We start from the raw sequence: 18,734 nt of genomic DNA, 5'->3' as shown, positions 1-18,734 counted from the left end.
TGGCAATGACTTTCTCGTTTTTAGTTACAAAATACAAATTTGTGACTGAAAAATGCTAAATTGTGGATACAGTATACTAGTTAGCAAACGAGATGTTATTTTGTGATCACAAAAAATCTAATTCGAGGCCACGAAATAGTAATTTGTGCCTAGAAAATATGCCTAATGTGAAATACTAATTTGCATCCAAGATGCTAATTTGTGACAATAACAAAAAATTGAGCGGGAGCACAAAATACTTATTTGTGGTTGAAAATAGCTATAATGTGCTAAAAAAAATGCAAGATTGTGGATATTAAAATGCTCATTTGTTACGACAAAATACGAATTTAGGGACCAAAATTCTCATCAATTTGTGATTGAAAAAAAAAATAACTAAATTGTTGATACAGGACACAAATTAGCAACCAAATTGTTATTATGTGATCAAAAAAAATTCAAATTTAAGGCAACAACATATTTAATTTGTGGCCACAAAATAGATGTAACATGAAATGCTAATTTGTTTGTTTCATTCAGATCACAAAATGAAAATTCATGACTACAAAAAAACTCAAATGTGACCACAAAAATATTTACTTGTGGTCAAAAATTGGTATACTGTGCTCAAATAGCAATTCTGTGGACATAGAAATGCTTATTTATGACTACAAAATACTAAAGTGTGTCCACAAAATTAATATTTTATGTGCTCATAAGTATATACCATCAAAACGGGCATGACATTAAAAAAAAACAAAAAACAAGTGAACAAGAGGACTATCTCTTGTACAGTTCCTGAGTGTTTTGAAAATTTGCTTTGAAATAAAATGTATTCTTCTTCTTCTTATTAAACAAAAATTTGTTTCCGCATAAGTCATACCATGTGCACGAATTATTAATTTGAGACAAAAACGTGTCTAATTTTAGCCATAAAATAAAACATTAAGTACTACACATTACATAAACCGTGTGCATAAATGAAAACAATATGAACAATTAGATGCAACAATAGCAAAAAAAATGCCAACAACCCTTGGAATTCTGCCCGGTAATAAGCGACAAGCCCAGAAATGAATAATTCTAATTGGACGGAAATTAAAACAAAAAACCTTTGACTTCTTGCAGACTTTTGTCCTGGTCTTCCCGGCTGTCTGACATCCTGCTACTGTCTCTCTTGTCTTCCTCTTCATCTATCTCCTCGTCCTCGTAGACATAGTGATCGTAATCGTCATCATCCTCGTCCTCTTCGACCTCGCCCTCCTCATCATGCGGCTCCTCCTTCTGCGTGGGTTTCTCTTCAGCTGCAGTGTCACTACGATAAAACCAGTAAAAAATATAATTATGATTTTTTTTTTTTTTTTACCTGTCCTGTTCAGCTGCTTTGACACGGAGAATAGGAATCTGAGTGTCCTTATTGTCGGAACAGTTTTAATGTATCACATGGGAGTTTGATATACTCCCATTGTGGTTGTTCATGATGTTTTATTCATTAGGAGAAAGCAGTGAACAGGAAAGGTTATGGGAGGACAGAAAAGAAGAAATCGGACAGAAGAGGAGAAAAACAAACAACAAGAAATACATTATTACACGCCTATGCTACCTATGAACATAGTGGTGCTATTGTTAGCTAATTATATTTAACCGTGGACAACATGTGGGACCTGATAACCGAGGAGAAAGAGGAGGGAAGGTGAATCAAAAGGAGACGTGATTCGGCGGGGTGGACCGTACACAATTCAGGAATTTGAGATAACCCAATGTTATGTAAATCACCTGTTAAGTGTGGATATATTGATATCCTATTCTATGCTATGTGATCGCTAATCCTAGCACCGAAAATCTCTCTACCTGAGTGTGTCTAATTACATTGTGCGATCCGGCACAAAAATTGTGGTATCGGTATCGGCGAGTACCAACAAATAGGGCGCCGATACCATTCACTGGTCCAGTATTATAACACTTGACCGCAGCCTTCTTTCTCCTCATGTGTGTGATCACATGTGACCACTTTGCATACCAAGCAGATATTGACCTGCTGTAGACCAATGAGAGTGGGCCAATAGCTGCTCTTAACTAACGCCGAGGCAGCTTCTTCATATGGAGGAAAAAACAAACTAGTACCCCTTTCCCACTGGCCAAAAAACCCGTGTCAACCCGCTAAAAATCGGCTTTTGGTGGCAGTGGGAAAGGTGCAGCGACCCGCCTCGACCCGTGTCAATCAACCTGCCAAGCGACCCGCGTTAAAATCACCTCGGCTCTGATCGCCATGCAGTGTGAAAGCAAAACCCCGGGTCAACAGTCAACACCCTAATCTACGTGGTGATGTAGGCTAGTACGTGATGCGTCACAACAAAAAACAAAAACCATGTGCTCTAGCCCTGATCCACATACGGCGAACAGTCGGTGTAGCAGCGTTAGCAATAGCCATAACAGACGAAACAAAGGCTCTTCTCCTCCACCTGTGACGTACACGACTCCTTTCAATTTCAAACCAAAATTTACGTCGCCTACGTTGCCTCAGCACAAGCACAGTGTTGATCCTTTGCTGCATTTCGACCATTTTTCGGGCAGTGAACCGCATGAAAACAGAGAACACAAACGGAAAGGAGGCTTCCATGTTGCTTTGCACTGTTAACTTCCTTGAACTGAATGAATTCGGTCGCACTTGTCGAAGCGCATCTTAGCGTGGGGACGTCACGCACCTTACGCACGGCTGAGGAGGGATGGGGGTTAGATGGGTGAAAAAAAAAAAGACACGGCTTTTTTCGTCAATGGGAAAGGTGCCAAATGCCAATTGCTAGTGGGATGCATTGGCTTGGAAAAACGCGCGTTGACCCACTAGTTTCAGTGGGAAAGGGGTATAGGAGAAGTAAATGGTGGCGGTCTGCAAATATTTCAGCGAGAAACTCCGTCAAGTACAATGGCTCCATGCAAGATTAGCGGCCTGAAAGTTTGGAGATGTGGAGTTAAATCAGCCAGTTTCATTACCTCGAACCTGATAAAACATTTGAAGACGCTTTTCAACCGAAGTCTCCCAACTTTCCCTGCTTCGCCTGACAGCCCACTGGAAAGCGTAGCACTTCATACGAATGAATTAAAGGGATCACACACACCGACCAAGCTACTGCAGGAGCAATAGAGAATGTGCTGCTCAACTGGTCAAAGGTACTTTACTTTTCTTGTCTTTTTCTGAAAAAGAAATGCCGCAGTAATTTGAGACCTGTTTCAAAAGTGGTGTAGAAGTAGGCAAAGTAGGCTAAGCTAAGTGGCTAAATTGTGTACGGAGGTGTGTAGGTGTGTGTGGGTGTGTGAGAGAGTCTCACTCGTACTCCGCTATAAATATGAAGTTGAGTTATGTTGCTGCTGGTGCACAGAAAGGGAGGCTGATAGAGAGACAGGATGCTGTGGTCCATTATTATTTTACTATTAGACATAATTTCGTGAAAGTTGCACTGTGTGGCCTTTGAGAGCTAAAACTGAGTGTTTAAAAAAGTTTATTCAATTTATTCAGAGTTTATTATTATTAATGTATTTTTATTTTCTTACTGTTGGGCTAGTATAATACATGTTTTAATTTCACAAATTTAGCACTATTTTGGCCTTTGAGAGCCAAAGGTTTATTCAACTATTGTCCACCGATACAAGGTATGCAATAAAAAATTCTCTTGGATTCACTTTGTATTAGTCTTTTTCCTATTTTACAAGGGTAAGCAGAAGCCTGACAAAGCCATGATAGCAATGATTTCACATCCAACTATGTAGCTCTTCATATACTATAGTGTTTATATAAATATATACAGTGCCTTGCAAAAGTATTCGGCCCCCTTGAATCTTGCAACCTTTCGCCACATTTCAGGCTTCAAAAATAAAGATATGAAATTTAATTTTTTTGTCAAGAATCAACAACAAGTGGGACACAATCGTGAAGTGGAACAACATTTATTGGATAATTTAAACTTTTTTAACAAATAAAAAACTGAAAAGTGGGGCGTGCAATATTATTCGGCCCCTTTACTTTCAGTGCAGCAAACTCACTCCAGAAGTTCAGTGAGGATCTCTGAATGATCCAATGTTGTCCTAAATGACCGATGATGATAAATAGAATCCACCTGTGTGTAATCAAGTCTCCGTATAAACGCACCTGCTCTGTGATAGTCTCAGGGTTCTGTTTAAAGTGCAGAGAGCATTATGAAAACCAAGGAACACACCAGGCAGGTCCGAGATACTGTTGTGGAGAAGTTTAAAGCCGGATTTGGATACAAAAAGATTTCCCAAGCTTTAAACATCTCAAGGAGCACTGTGCAAGCCATCATATTGAAATGGAAGGAGCATCAGACCACTGCAAATCTACCAAGACCCGGCTGTCCTTCCAAACTTTCTTCTCAAACAAGGAGAAAACTGATCAGAGATGCAGCCAAGAGGCCCATGATTACTCTGGATGAACTGCAGAGATCTACAGCTGAGGTGGGAGAGTCTGTCCATAGGACAACAATCAGTCGTACACTACACAAATCTGGCCTTTATGGAAGAGTGGCAAGATATCCATAAAAAGTCTCGTTTAAAGTTTACCACAAGCCACCTGGGAAACACACCGAACATGTGGAAGAAGGTGCTCTGGTCAGATGAAACCAAAATTGAACTTTTTGGCCACAATGCAAAACGATATGTTTGGCGTAAAAGCAACACAGCTCATCACCCTGAACACACCATCCCCACTGTCAAACATGGTGGTGGCAGCATCATGGTTTGGGCCTGCTTTTCTTCAGCAGGGACAGGGAAGATGGTTAAAATTGACGGGAAGATGGATGCAGCCAAATACAGGAACATCCTGGAAGAAAAACCTGTTGGTATCTGCACAAGACCTGAGACTGGGACAGAGATTTATCTTCCAACAGGACAATGATCCAAAACATAAAGCCAAATCTACAATGGAATGGTTCAAAAATAAACGTATCCAGGTGTTAGAATGGCCAAGTCAAAGTCCAGACCTGAATCCAATCGAGAATCTGTGGAAAGGGCTGAAGACTGCTGTTCACAAACACTCTCCATCCAACCTCACTGAGGTCGAGCTGTTTTGCAAGGAAGAATGGGCAAGAATGTCAGTCTCTCGATGTGCAAAACTGATAGAAACATACCCCAAGCGACTTGCAGCTGTAATTGGAGCAAAAGCTGGCGCTACAAAGTATTAACGCAAGGGGGCCGAATAATATTGCATGCCCCACTTTTCAGTTTTTTATTTGTTAAAAAAAGTTTAAATTATCCAATAAATTTTGTTCCACTTCACGATTGTGTCCCACTTGTTGTTGATTCTTGACAAAAAATAAAAATTTTATATCTTTATATTTGAAGCCTGAAATGTGGCGAAAGGTTGCAAGGTTCAAAGGGGCCGAATACTTTTACAAGGCACTGTATGAATTTCAAACGGAGTGGTATTGGTATCACCCGATACTGCACAGCCAGGTATCGGGGCCATAAAATGGTATCAGTGCAACACTACCCCGAATCCCCCATCTCAGTAAAAAATACATATATTACCGCAATTTTTTCTTTCTTATAAAAGTTGTTTAGCTAACCTGTCTTCGAGCACATCTTCATCTTCATCCAGGTCGTCTTCACCGATCTCCTCGTCCTCAATGTCTTCTTCCTCCTCCTCCTCTACCTCCTCTCGGTCTCGTGCTGAGTCGTCCGCTTCCTCAGCGCGCGAGGCGGGGCAGCAGACAAACTCGGTGCCGTGGAACTTGTCGGTTCCGCACGGAAGGAGCATGCCGTAGCTGTGCAGCACTGTTGAGCTTTTGACGCACGCCTGACGAGGAAGTAAAAAGCGTGATGAGGGACGTCCTATCTATTTTGACTGGGAGAGAAAATCCGTCATGGACCATGATCTTTAAAACTTTTATAGTGCGGTACATGTTCGTGCTAGACAGAACATTTCATCAAAATGAGATATTTGCAAGCATCACCCCTGTTTTGCAAGTAAAGGGACATTTAGTGACCGTCTTGCATTATTAATTTTAGAAACATCCTAACATCCAGTTTATCCTAGAGATAATTAGTTTACATTTATGATTAAGGGTGGGAACCTCTGGGTATCTCACGATACGATACGCGATACAAGGCTCAGGATAACGATCTCACGATATGGCGATAAAATTATCGATACATTGGTCAGGAAATAATTGTAGGATATTCCATGAAACAACAAATGAACAGAAAAAAAGCTATTTCCATCCTTGTGCTGTGAATTGGAATAAGTTTAATCACTAGTAGCTGTCCAATCCATCTGAACTTCAGGCGAATTTGACGTCTATGACCATCAGTGGCAGTCAATGCCAGGCAATTAGTTTATTTTGAGCATAGGCGGAGTTTGACTTTTGGGGCAGGGGGGGCACAACATGTTGATGACCCTCAAATGCAGTGTCAGCAATAAAATTAACTTACACAAATATTTATAATAATAAGGTGACAATGAGCGTTTTTTGTTTCCCATCATTCTTGAGGGGAATTCTAAATCATGGTGTTTAGGCAATACTTTTCGCCAAGATCGTCATCCATTGAATATGGTACGCACGCCAGTGTCGTGCCAATGTAGTTACCCCAGTCAAAAATTTTATCCCCTGGGCGGAGCCATATGGAGGTACATTTGTGTCTTTATTATTCAATCAAAAAAAAAACCAGTTGCTTCAATTAAAAAAAAAAAAAAAAAGTTGTTGCCATCAAAAAAATGCAAAAATAAATTTGAAACTCAAAATAATGCATGTGAAAACTATTTTTCTTTGATTGATTTTTAATTTAAATTTTTTTTTTTTTTTTTATTGGAGTCACGTTTTTTTTTTTTTTTTATTGAACCAACTTTTTTGATTGAAGTTAATTTGTGTTTGGGCCACATTTTGGCGAGGATGTTTTTGTCTTTATTATTCAATCAAAAAAGACATTGCTTCAAAAAAAGATATATTTTCAAAAAGAAAAATCACTTCAATCATAAAAGAAAAAAAAAATAATGATAGAAAACGTTTTTGAATGCGAAAAAATATTTGAAATTGAAAAATTTGCATGTGAACACTTAATTTTTCATTGAAAAAAGTTTACTTTGATTGAAGCAATCTTTTTTGTGTTCGGGCCATATTGTAGGTAGGACATTTGTGTCGAAATCATTCAATCCCCAAAAAAGTTGCTGCCGTCAAAAAAATTTCATGCAATGACACATTTTTATAATGATACACTGCCCAATGGTGGCAGCGTTGGGTCTGGCGGGACTGTATGACTGACGAGCAGACTCATATAAAGAACAGCTGTGCTCTGGTTTGACCCACATAAGGCTGTAAGTTGTTTCAGCTAATATGTGTTCATGTATGCCTTTGTAATTAAGTTTAGAGCTACAGTTTGTGTTTTGTGTGAGCGATTTGCTGTGAGAATTGTAAATAAGTTAGCATTCTTAGCATTTAAGATAGTGGACTTTTGTTAGGCAAATTAGGCTAATTTAATCTACTAAATTTACATATTGATCAGACTAGATGGACAATTGTTTTGAGCCAAGTGTTTTCTTGTTAAAATACATGTCATTTTGAACAAAAGTGTATTTTTGTGTGTGACGGCTTTACAAATTGTCAAAGGTGAAGGAAGTCAAAAGCTTTAAAAAGCACATTAGCCCTGTTTGCTGTCTGTACAGTACACTAGTATATGTCATGTTTAGTGAGGATAGAACAAGTTGTGTTGGTAAAGTAAAAAATAAGATACTGTGAGATACAATAATGTGCTGTTTATCTATCTATCTATCTATCTATCTATCTATCTATCTATCTATCTATCTATCTATCTATCTATCTATCTATCTATCTATCTATCTATCTATCTATCTATCTATCTATCTATCTATCTATCTATCTACAGTTGTGGTCAAAAGTTTACATACACTTGTGAAGAAAATAATGTCATGGCTCTCTTGAGTTTCCAGTTATTTCTACAACTCAGATTTTTCTCCGATAGAGTGATTGGAACAGATACTTCTTTGTCACAAAAACATTCAAGAAGTTTGGTTCTTTTATGACTTTATTATGGGTTAACAGAAAAAGTGATCAAATCTGCTGGGTCAAAAATATACATACAAGGATCTGAAAAAGCGAATCATTGACTTGAACAAGTCAGGAAAGTCACTTGGAGCCATTTCAAAGCAGCTGCAGGTCCCAAGAGCAACAGTTCAAACAACTGTTTATAAGTATAAAGTGCATGGCACTGTTTTGTCACTGCCACGATCAGGAAGAAAACGCAAGCTACCACCTGCTGCTGAGAGAAAATTGGTCAGGAGGGTGAAGATTCAACCGAGAATCACCAAAAAGCAGATCTGCCAAGAATTACAAGCTGCTGGAACACAGGTGTCAGTGTCCACAGTCAAGCGTGTTTTGCATCTCCATGGACTGAGAGGCTGCCGTGCAAGAAGGAAGCCCTTGCTCCAAAAGCGGCACCTTAAGGCTTGACTGAAGTTTGCTGCTGATCACATGGACAAAGATAAGACCTTCTGGAGGAAAGTTCTGTGGTCAGACGAAACAAAAATCGAGTTGTTTGGCCACAATGCCCAGCAATATGTTTGGAGGAGAAAAGGTGAGGCCTCTAACCCCAAGTACACCATGCCTACCGTCAAGCACGGTGGTGGTAGTATTATGCTGTGGGGCTGTTTTGCTGCCAATGGAACTGGTGCTTTACAGAGAGTAAATGGGATAATGAAGAAGGAGGATTACCTTCAAATTCTTCAAGATAACCTAACGTCATCAGCCCGAAGATTGGGTCTTGGGCGCAGTTCGGTGTTCCAACAGGACAATGACCCCAAACACACATCAAAAGTGGTAATGGGATGGCTAAATCAGGCTAGAATTAAGGTTTTCGAATGGCCTTCCCAAAGTCCTGACTTAAACCCCATTGAGAACTTGTGGACAATGCTGAAGAAACAAGTCCATGTCAGAAAGCCATCAAATTTAACTGATCTGCACCAATTCTGTCAAGAGGAGTGGTCAAAGATTCAACCAGAAGCTTGCCAGAAGCTTGTGGATGGCTACCAAAAGTGCCTAATGGAAATGAAACTGGCCAAGGGACATGTTACCAAATATTAGCGCTGCTATATGTATATTTTTGGCCCAGCAGATTTGATCACTTTTTTCTGTTCACCCATAATAAAGTCATAAAAGAACCAAACTTCATGAATGTTTTTTGTGACAAAGAAGTATCTCTTCCAATCACTCTATCAGAGAAAAATCAGAGTTGTAGAAATAACTGGAAACTCAAGAGAGCCATGACATTATATTCTTCACAAGTGTATGTAAACTTTTGACCACAATTGTGTCCGTCCGTCCGTCCGTCCGTCCGTCCGTCCGTCCGTCCGTCTATCTATCTATCTATCTATCTATCTATCTATCTATCTATCTATCTACTTTTATGAAGCAAAACAAAAGTTTACGTGTTCAAAACACACAAACAAAAATCTATTGCATGCACACATTGTGATGGATATGTTTAAACGATATATTGTGCAGGCCTAACATCCAATGAGCTAACGTAGACACTATTCTAATGAAAGATTTAGGTAGCAACCTGTTGGTTCCTTTTTTTTTTTTTTTAACAGTGACACGTTTTTAAAACTATACAGTGGTACCTCTACATACGATCGCTTCGACACACAAACTTTTCGACATCCGACGTAAAATTTGGCTCGCCATTTGTTTCTACATCCGACGACATGCTCGAAATACGACGACAATGGCAGCACCGCAGACGAATGCACGGCGGATTTTCTTGTGTGACAAATCAACACAGGTTTCAGAAAAGGTTGGTACAGGTGGTGAAACAAGGAAAAAGTTGATGCTTACCTTCTAAATGAAGATGCAAATGACAGAAAAATATGAGCGTGGGGTGGGCATCCGTGAAATGGCTCAACAATACATTTCCACGGTCCTCCTCCGACCATCGTTCGCCAGTCTTTATAAGTTAAGCTGACAATTCTTATTGTGGTAACATCTCCAAAGAAATCGCCAGCTTCGCCACGTTTTCATCATTTCTTTCACAACTTATTCAACACAAAACGCCTGCTGTCTGCCGCAATTGACGGTGTTCTCAAGAGGACATTCAAAGTGAAAGTGAAACTCAAGCTCAACAGTCCAGGCATGTCAGCCCCGCGGTGCGTTCAGGTACACAAAAAAACGTCCGCCTTATTAGAACCCGATTCGTTACACTATTACAGGAATTATTATTATTCTTTTTATTATATTATTCCAATTTTGATTTATAATTTATTTGTTTTGCTACGTGTAATTGCCATTTGTAATAGCACCAGCAGTATTTTTTAAGGATTTAGTGCAGGTTTTTGGGCTGTGGAACGAATTAATGGAATTATAATGTATTCCTATGGGAAAATCCTGCTCGACATACGACCATTTCGACTTACAAACAAGGTCCTGGAACGGATTAACTTCGTATGTAGAGGTACCACTGTATATTGGAGCATGGGAGCATATCGATAACCTTTCAGGCTACAAAGTATCGCGATATATCATCTTTTCGATATCTTGTCACACCCATATTTATGAAACAATACCAAAATGAATGATATAGACGAAAATAATACAATTAAAATAGATAATTTAGTCTAGTTTTGGCGATAGATATTGGTCACACATTAAATGTGTGAATGTATGATTGCGCCAAATCATAGACAAAATTGCAAGGTGAGACAAACAGCATTCTACCTCACAACAATTATTACATTTTTAGTTTCAACTCAAACCCAAAACAATTAATCAACTACATTTTGACTGCTGCCTCCTCAAACTCTGGACTAGTCCATCTTGTTCCTCCCTGGACATATTTAAAAAATGAATGGTGCATTTTACCTCCTTGGCCACGCCGTGCCATTGCTGGTGGCTAGCGCACAGGTCCATACGCTCCTTGTGGAAGAACTTGCACTTCTCAGGAACCAGCAGCACATCGCTCACGAACTCACCAACTGCAGAACCACACCAAAAAAACAAAGTGTCTTGTTAGCTGTGCTGCGTGTCGCTAATGATGACTCACTGATGATGAATTACGGGACAAGAGTGGAAACAAGGTTAGCGTTGGGGCACGTTTTGACCTGTGAACATCTGCCTGTGTTAGTTCACAGAATTATACCATGCTTGATAAATTAAACCAGCTGTTATTTATAGAACCTGCCTAAGAGAAGGAGAAATGAAAGACATACAGTGGTGGCTACACCAATCACAATTGGCGCTAGGGCTGCAACAACCACTGCAACAACTACCGTTTTTTTGTTGTTGTTGTTTTTTTTTTTTTTTTTTTTTTTTTTTTTTTAAATAGTTTGGCTGGGGGTGCGACATACTCAGGAGCGACTTATCTGTGAAATTATTAACACATTATGATATCATTTCACATGTTATTTTGGTGTTTTGGAGTGACACTGATGGTTTGGTAAACTTGTTAGCATGTTCTTTATGCTATAGTTATCTGAATAACTCTTAATAGCAATGGCCATGTTGGCGTTCTGCCTTTGGCAATGTGTGTTCAATTGTATTATTGACTTTTTTATATTGAAATGTAGGAGTGGGAACCTCTCGGTACCTTACGATACGATTTGCGATGCAAAGCTCACGATAACGATGATCTGACGATACGGCGATACAACGATTATCGATATATTGGTCAGGAAATCATTCAATGATATTCTACAAACGACTAATAAACAGAAAAACAAGCTTCTGCTGTGAATTGGAATGGGCTTATCACTAGTAGACGTCCAATCCATCTGAACTGGGAGGGTGGCAGCGAATGAACCTTCGTTCATTCCCTGCCATCCCTCCCACTTCAAACGGATTGAACGTCTAAGGCCGTCAGTGGCAGCCAATGCCAGGCAATGAGGTAATTTTGGGCTATTTACGGTCATTTACCTGTTGATTTTCAGTTACTTCCTGTTGATTTGGGGGTATTTTATGGGTCACTTCCTATTTATTTTGAGTAACATAACAGAAAGTGACCTGAGAATCACCCGAATGAATAGGCAGTGACTCAAACTCAACAGGAAATGACCTGTAAATGCCCTAAAATGAACAGCAAGTGACCTGTAAATGCCCTGAAAATCGGACAGAATGACTGTAAATGCTCTGGTTTCGAATGAACGAACGTTTTGTAGTCTAAATGGATTGGGCGTCGAGCACCGTAAATGCAACCTTAGAGTTAACTGAGACACTATTATAGTGGAAGATTTTGGTAGCAACTTGTTGGTTCCTTTTTATTTATTGTTTTTTTAAGACATTGACACCTTTTTAAAACGATATCTCGATTCTTGGCAGGAGCATATCGATAACCTTTGGGAATACAAAGTATCACGATATATCACCATTTCAGTATTTTGTCACACCCCTATTGAAATGCATGCTTTGAGTTTGTGGCGCTTTCACGCCCAAGTGGGGGGCGCACTCGCACTTGTTTACGCGAAGAAAAGTGCTCACATGACAGAAGAAGACGGACAGCTACGCAGCGTCTCTGAGCGAGAGACACACGGCTGCGAACCTACGTTCATTGTGTATGCTTGTAAAATATCTCTAAAGAGGTAACGCCTGTGTGTATCATCTTTTCTGTTGTGTGTTTTCCACCCGCGATTGGACACTTAGAGCCATTTGTGTGGTTGTTTGAACGATGTGCTAATGCTGGCGAACGCATGCTAACCATTTGTGTCATTGCTTTAATAGCACCTAATTATCATTTATTTACGTTGATGCAAACCTGTTTGGTATCAAGGACGAAATTGATTCAGCAAATTATACGGACGTCCAGCAATGTCAATTGGGAGTTTAGCTCGTTGTATAGCCAGGACCGAGCCGTAGCGTCTTGGTGAGGACAGTATATTCGCATATTGTTGTTCATGCATCATGTGACATCATACTGTACACTTATTCAGCATGTTGTTCTATATGGTATTTTTATATTAAATTGCCTTTCAAGATGACATATCTGTGTGACGTTCTGCTCCTGGTCAGATTTTGTGTTGTTGCAGAGCTGGCTGTGGGGGCGCTCCCAACGTCGCACCTGCAGCTCATCCCTGCTCATCAACAACAATATAAAGACATAGGCGATCCACTGGAAGGACGCCGAGATATTTTTCCTTGCTGGTCGCCATTCGCCATCCTTGTCAGTCGAGTAGCTTGCTATATTTGTAATTACGCCCCTGCCGTGGGTTTTGGTCGCCTGTCGCTTTAGTTTGTATGCCTCTACCTTGTGCAGGTACGTGAGTGTATTTTAGTTGTTTTATTGGCTCTCTCCCTACCACCTTGGTTTACCTTCGCGTTTGTATATTGATCCCCGTCGACCTCCTGTCACGGACCCATTTTGTTACTTCCCCTTTTTTACCACGATCGCGTGTGTTTTGGTTAGTATTTAATAAACTCTTGTACGCTTCCCTCAGTCGCTTGTCGTCTGTTGTGAGTCCAACCTTGTTTCCGCGTTCGCGGACCCTGACAATCTGTTCTATGTGTTGGATTTTATCACGTACATTTCCCCCAAAAATGGGACTTGTCTCCAGTCTGACTTATATATGTTTTTTTCCTCTTCGTTGGGCATATGGCTGGCGCGACCTATACTCAAGTGCGACTTATAGTCCGAAAAATACGGTAATCGATTAATACATTCGTTGCCAACTAATTTGTTAATCAATTTTTGCCGGCAGCTATGAGCAGTCCCGTTTGGGTCCTTGTTTGTGTGTAATGTGAAGTTGTGACCGCTAGTGATTAGAGCAAGAGAGAGAGAGAGAGATTTCACTGCTACACTCGGGTTGCTGAATCAATATTACCAAGTGTCGAGATTTAGATTGTCTTTTGTGTTGGTAGATCCAGCGTGGCTTTGTCAGAGGTGAGCAAATGAAGGCAATTGTATTGTTTGTTGATGAGACATGACTACTTAGCACGGAGCGCTAAGCTTGTCAGCAATTACGCTAATCAGTGTTTTAAGTGTCCGTGTGTATTTGTTTTGGAGAATCATATTAGCACTTGAGTTATTGTTAGATAGAAGAATTATCTAATTTGTTTTTATAAAGAAACCCCAAACCTAAACCCATTCATATTACTGCTTAGTCTCCTTTCAACCCAAACTCCCATTCAAACTGTAAACTGTCATACAAGAGTGTGCTTTGAAATTGGATTTGGATTGTATTTATGAACAACTGTTTGAGAAAGAAAACTGATTCATTATATTCTGCCTCTTCCTTAATCGAATTGTTTTGGTTAATTTGTTTAGTCATTGGTTAGTTTGAGTCATTGACACATTTCGTCAAGACGGGGACGAGGTCACCAGTTTCGTATCGCAGACACACAAAAATACACACGGTCCCAGGCTTCAACTGGGACCGTGTGCTTTGGTCAGATGAGACCAAGATTGAGCTTTTTGGCAACAAACACTCTAAGTGGGTCTGGCGTGCCACGAAAGATGCGAATGCTGAAAAGCACCTCATACCCACTGTGAAGTATGAGGGTGGGTCAGTGATGCTGTGGGGCTGTTTCGCTTCCAAAGGCCCTGGGAACCTTGTTAGGGTGCATGGCATCATGAATGCTTTGAAATACCAGGACATTTTAAATCAAAATCTGTTGCCCTCTGCCTGAAAGCTGAAGATGGGTCGTCACTGGATCTTTCAGCAAGACAATGATCCTAAACATATGGCCAAATCTATACAGAAATGGTTCACCAGACACAAAATCAAGCTCCTCCCATGGCCATCTCAGTCCCCAGACCTTGTTTTGTTGGCAAAAGGGGGTTGTACAAAGTATTAACACCAGGGGTGCTAATAATTGTGACACACATTATTTGATGTCAAATAATTTTTTCTTTATGTGGGATTTTTTCCCCACTGAATGAATGCACTTGTATTGAAGGTTGGATTTTTCTCTTTTTTTCCATTAAGGTCCCATATTATTTGAATTAAAAAAAAATATTAGAAGCTAAAAAACTGCCAAAATTATTGCGTTAACGAGCAGTAATTAATTTTTTAAATTAATCCCGTTAAAATATTTGACGCAATTAACGCACAAATGCCCTGCTCAAACAGATTAAAATGAGAGCACAGTGAAATGTATACTTGTTGTGTTTTTCGGAGTTTTGCCGCCCTCTGCTGGCGCTTGGGTGCGACTGATTTTATAGGCTTCAGCACCCATGAGCATTGTGTAAGTCATTATTGACATCAACAATGGCGGGCTACTAGTTTATTTTTTGATTGAAAATTTTACAAATTTTATTAACACGAAAACATGAAGCGGGGTTTTGATATAAAATTTCTATAACTTGTCTTTTAAGAACTACAAGTCTTTCTATCCATGGATCGCTTTAAAAGAATGTTAATAAAGGTAATGACATCTTGTTGATTTATTGTTATAATAAAGAAATACAGTACTTATGTACCGTATGTTGAATGTATATATCCATCTTGTGTCTTATCTTTCCATTCCAACAACAATTTACAGAAAAATATGGCATATTTTAGAGATGGTTTGAATTGCGATTAATTACGATTAATTCATTTTTAAGCTGTAATTAACTCGATTAAAAATTTGAATCGTTTGACAGCCCTATAAAAAAAACACATCTTTTTCAGGGGTGGCAATAACTATGGAGGGCACTGTATTTCTTCAGTTACTGTTCTAGTTGTTTCATTAATTGCTAATTATGCAATTTGGTAACACTTTATTTGACAGTGGCGCCAGAAACTGTCATAAGACCATCACAATTATGACACGACATTGCCATGAGCGTTAATTTTGTGTCCGTTTTAAATGGATGTAAAAGATCCGAGCTGGACATAAATGGAGTTAGTTACATAATTTGCAGAATGACACTTCATGACATTTGTCATAAGCATTCATTAATGCCCATGATAATGTCATGTCATAATTATGTCGGTCTTCGGGCAGTCTTATGACGGCGCTGTCAAATGAAGTGTTACATATTGACCCAAATAAATCAACAAACAAGCCACACTGGACTATAAGACGCAGGATTCAAAATGAGGGGAAAAAAGTAGCGGCTTATAGTCCCAAAATTACGATAGGTTTCTGCATTATCTATTAAAAAAATATTAGCCCAAAAAATATACCCCAAGTATTCGCAAAATTGAAACATCACAATGCAAATTCGAGACTAACTCAATGGCACTGAAATGTTGCAAGAGTGCAATTGAAACACTTTTTTTCAGTCACATGATCACTTCTTCACATGATACAGCTTTCGGGATGTCTATAGACCCTACCCACCGACGTCACAAAATCACGTGATCGCTGTATTGTTCCGCCCCCTTGTCCGTCATTTTGTGTCTGTATTATTAATGGTCTCAATTGATCGAGCAATTTATAATGCATTTCATGGAAGACCCGGTGCTTTCGGATGCCGTAAACTCACTGGATGCGTTGCATAAAAGGCGTTATGTGGAAAAGCTTCAGTTTATCCATTCGCCAGATCCATATTTGATGCCTAAATCGATGTTTTTCGACCCGCTGTCTTCGCCGTATTTGCCTGACATCTGCTAGCTACCCTGATATTTACAACTATCTTGTCCACACAAAATCAGCCTATTCTCACGAAAGTTTGAAAAACTTTAAGAGCTTGGAGGCTTATAAATACTTTGTTGCTGGTTGGGTGAAACAGGTCCTCGTCCACGAAAATTCGGCAGGAATCTATCTTGTGCTTGGAAAGGTGAGTTACGAAATGTTCAATTCAAAATCTTTTGTTCTTGCTAACATCCACTGTCAAGTCTAATGTATTTCATGTCATTTGTCAATGGAGCTAGGGCTTTTAATGTTTATATGGTTTAGCGATAGCACTCTCACTACATACATACGCGTATGTTGTCGGCGATTAGCCTAGCAATGATCTTAATTGTGGTTGTCAGCCCAAAACCCTCTAAATATATATTAAATGCATCTTACCAGATATAAAATGACTACTACATAATCTGTGGTAATCGTTTGGAGCCCAGTTTTCTCGTCGAATTGCAGCAGCCCATCTCGCTCTCTCCTCTCCGGGTCTCTCGGAATCCGGTAGAACTTCAAGTCTCTCCGTCTATCTTCTCTGTTATTGCAACCGACCGCCACACACGCCTTCACCATTTTGATTATTAATGTTAAGGAGCAGAAAAACACGCCGTAAATAGGAGGAATGTACGTAGCCGTAACAGGTAAACACGATGTGTTGACGGACAATTGGGCGGCACCAGTCAGGAGGGCGGAGTTGTGACGTCACGTGGGTAGGGTCTATTGTCTTCAATGGCAGTGAAAATCGTTTCAGTTCAGTACATGTTGTCACTCTGTCAACATGTAATTCAACTATCGTTAAAAGAGGTTTGTCAAGTTAACAAACATCACATTCCCCTGTCACATTTGAGTTGTAGCTGAATGGTGCCATAATTGTCGCTAATCTGTCATGTCTGCGTGACTAAGTGCGGGATTATTTTAGTCAGAGACTTGCTCTTGTCAACGGCGGAGAGAGCAGTTAGTGGCCTGTTATGCTGCCTGCATGACAGCCACTGATTTAATTGCCTCAAAAAGCACTTTTTGCGCTCAAGGCTCAATTCTGTTGTTGCCTCAGTCTTTTTCAAACAAGAATATAAAAGACACCTCTCTGTGAAGCTGATCTTTTACAAGTGTCACTGTTTGCCAGCAGCAGCTATTTTTAAAATTGGAATTTTAAATTGCCATATTTTCTGACTCTAAGTTGCACCAGCTAAAAAATGCACAATGAAGAGCAACAAAAAACAAAATAGTCGCATTTTGGGGAGAATTTTATCCAGAGTTGTCTGATAATTACTTTTTAACCGATATCCCGATTGGGCAGCTGCCGGTATGATAACCTTAAGCCAAAATATCACGGTTTCATGGAATTGCAATTACAGCTTTAAAATGTGTTTTTTTCCATTGAACATGATTTTTATTTTTCTAAACATATTAGCAAATTGAAACATAAGTATATGTTAACTTAAACAAGATAAATAACTGAAATATACTAAATAAAATTAATACAAATGCAGTCCTTTAGGTGAGCCTAAACCCACAGCCACAGCTCAACATGATGACCATCACAACAAAAATAATTGCATTATATTCCATAAAAAGCACGTGTGTATGACTCGTATCATATTTACATTATACACACTGAAGGGAATAGGTACAGTTCTCGCACACACCATATAATTGTTTGCATTAGTCTAACACATTCATCTAACTATATTAGAGATGCACGATAATATCGGTCACCAATAATTATCGGCCGGTAATGGCAATTATGACGTCACACAGATAATCCAGATAAAGTGAAATTTAACCGATAATGCAATTCGATAATTATATACTTGATTTAGCCTCCAAATATGCGCAATCAACAGTTTTGTCCAATTCTGCAAGTTTTAAGGAGGTGTTTTTGCAGTGTAGTAATGTGATATATGTTAGGAATGGCTTACTTTTAAAGGCATTTTTGTGCAACTTGGGTGTTTACTCTGTAGGTAATTCTTGCCAAAAGCTTACAATTACACAACGTCATTGCCATTGTTTAGTTGTTGGAATTTACTACTTGTTCACATTTGATGTGGAAAAAAATAGCACTAAATTACATTTTTGCACAGTAACATTTGATCTTTGTATACTTTAAAATTTTACATACATATTTGAATAGAATTATCGGCGTGACATTATTGGTTATCGGGTGGAAGGGGCAGGAAATTATCGGTTATCGATATCGGTTGAAAA

General features: G+C 39.3%; 1 protein-coding gene across 4 annotated transcripts in view; it reads right to left on the bottom strand.

Annotated features, from left to right (window-relative positions):
* LOC130911225 (amyloid beta precursor like protein 2-like) overlaps positions 1–18,734 on the bottom strand; it is a 189,358-nt gene that overhangs the window by 53,685 nt on the left and 116,939 nt on the right. For all 4 annotated transcript variants that reach the window (XM_057829052.1, XM_057829054.1, XM_057829055.1 and 1 more), the window contains exons 4-6: positions 10,857–10,969; positions 5,556–5,785; positions 1,092–1,294 (exon numbers count right to left, since the gene is read on the bottom strand). In XM_057829052.1, the coding sequence (XP_057685035.1) occupies positions 1,092–1,294; positions 5,556–5,785; positions 10,857–10,969 (546 nt within the window). The remainder of the gene's footprint in view (positions 1–1,091; positions 1,295–5,555; positions 5,786–10,856; positions 10,970–18,734) is intronic.

This window comes from Corythoichthys intestinalis, unplaced genomic scaffold, assembly GCF_030265065.1.
Source record: "Corythoichthys intestinalis isolate RoL2023-P3 unplaced genomic scaffold, ASM3026506v1 HiC_scaffold_23, whole genome shotgun sequence".
In the NCBI taxonomy this organism is placed as follows: Eukaryota; Metazoa; Chordata; class Actinopteri; order Syngnathiformes; family Syngnathidae; genus Corythoichthys; species Corythoichthys intestinalis.
Note: the sequence above shows the minus strand (reverse complement) of the source record. Positions and strands in the feature narration are given on the sequence as shown.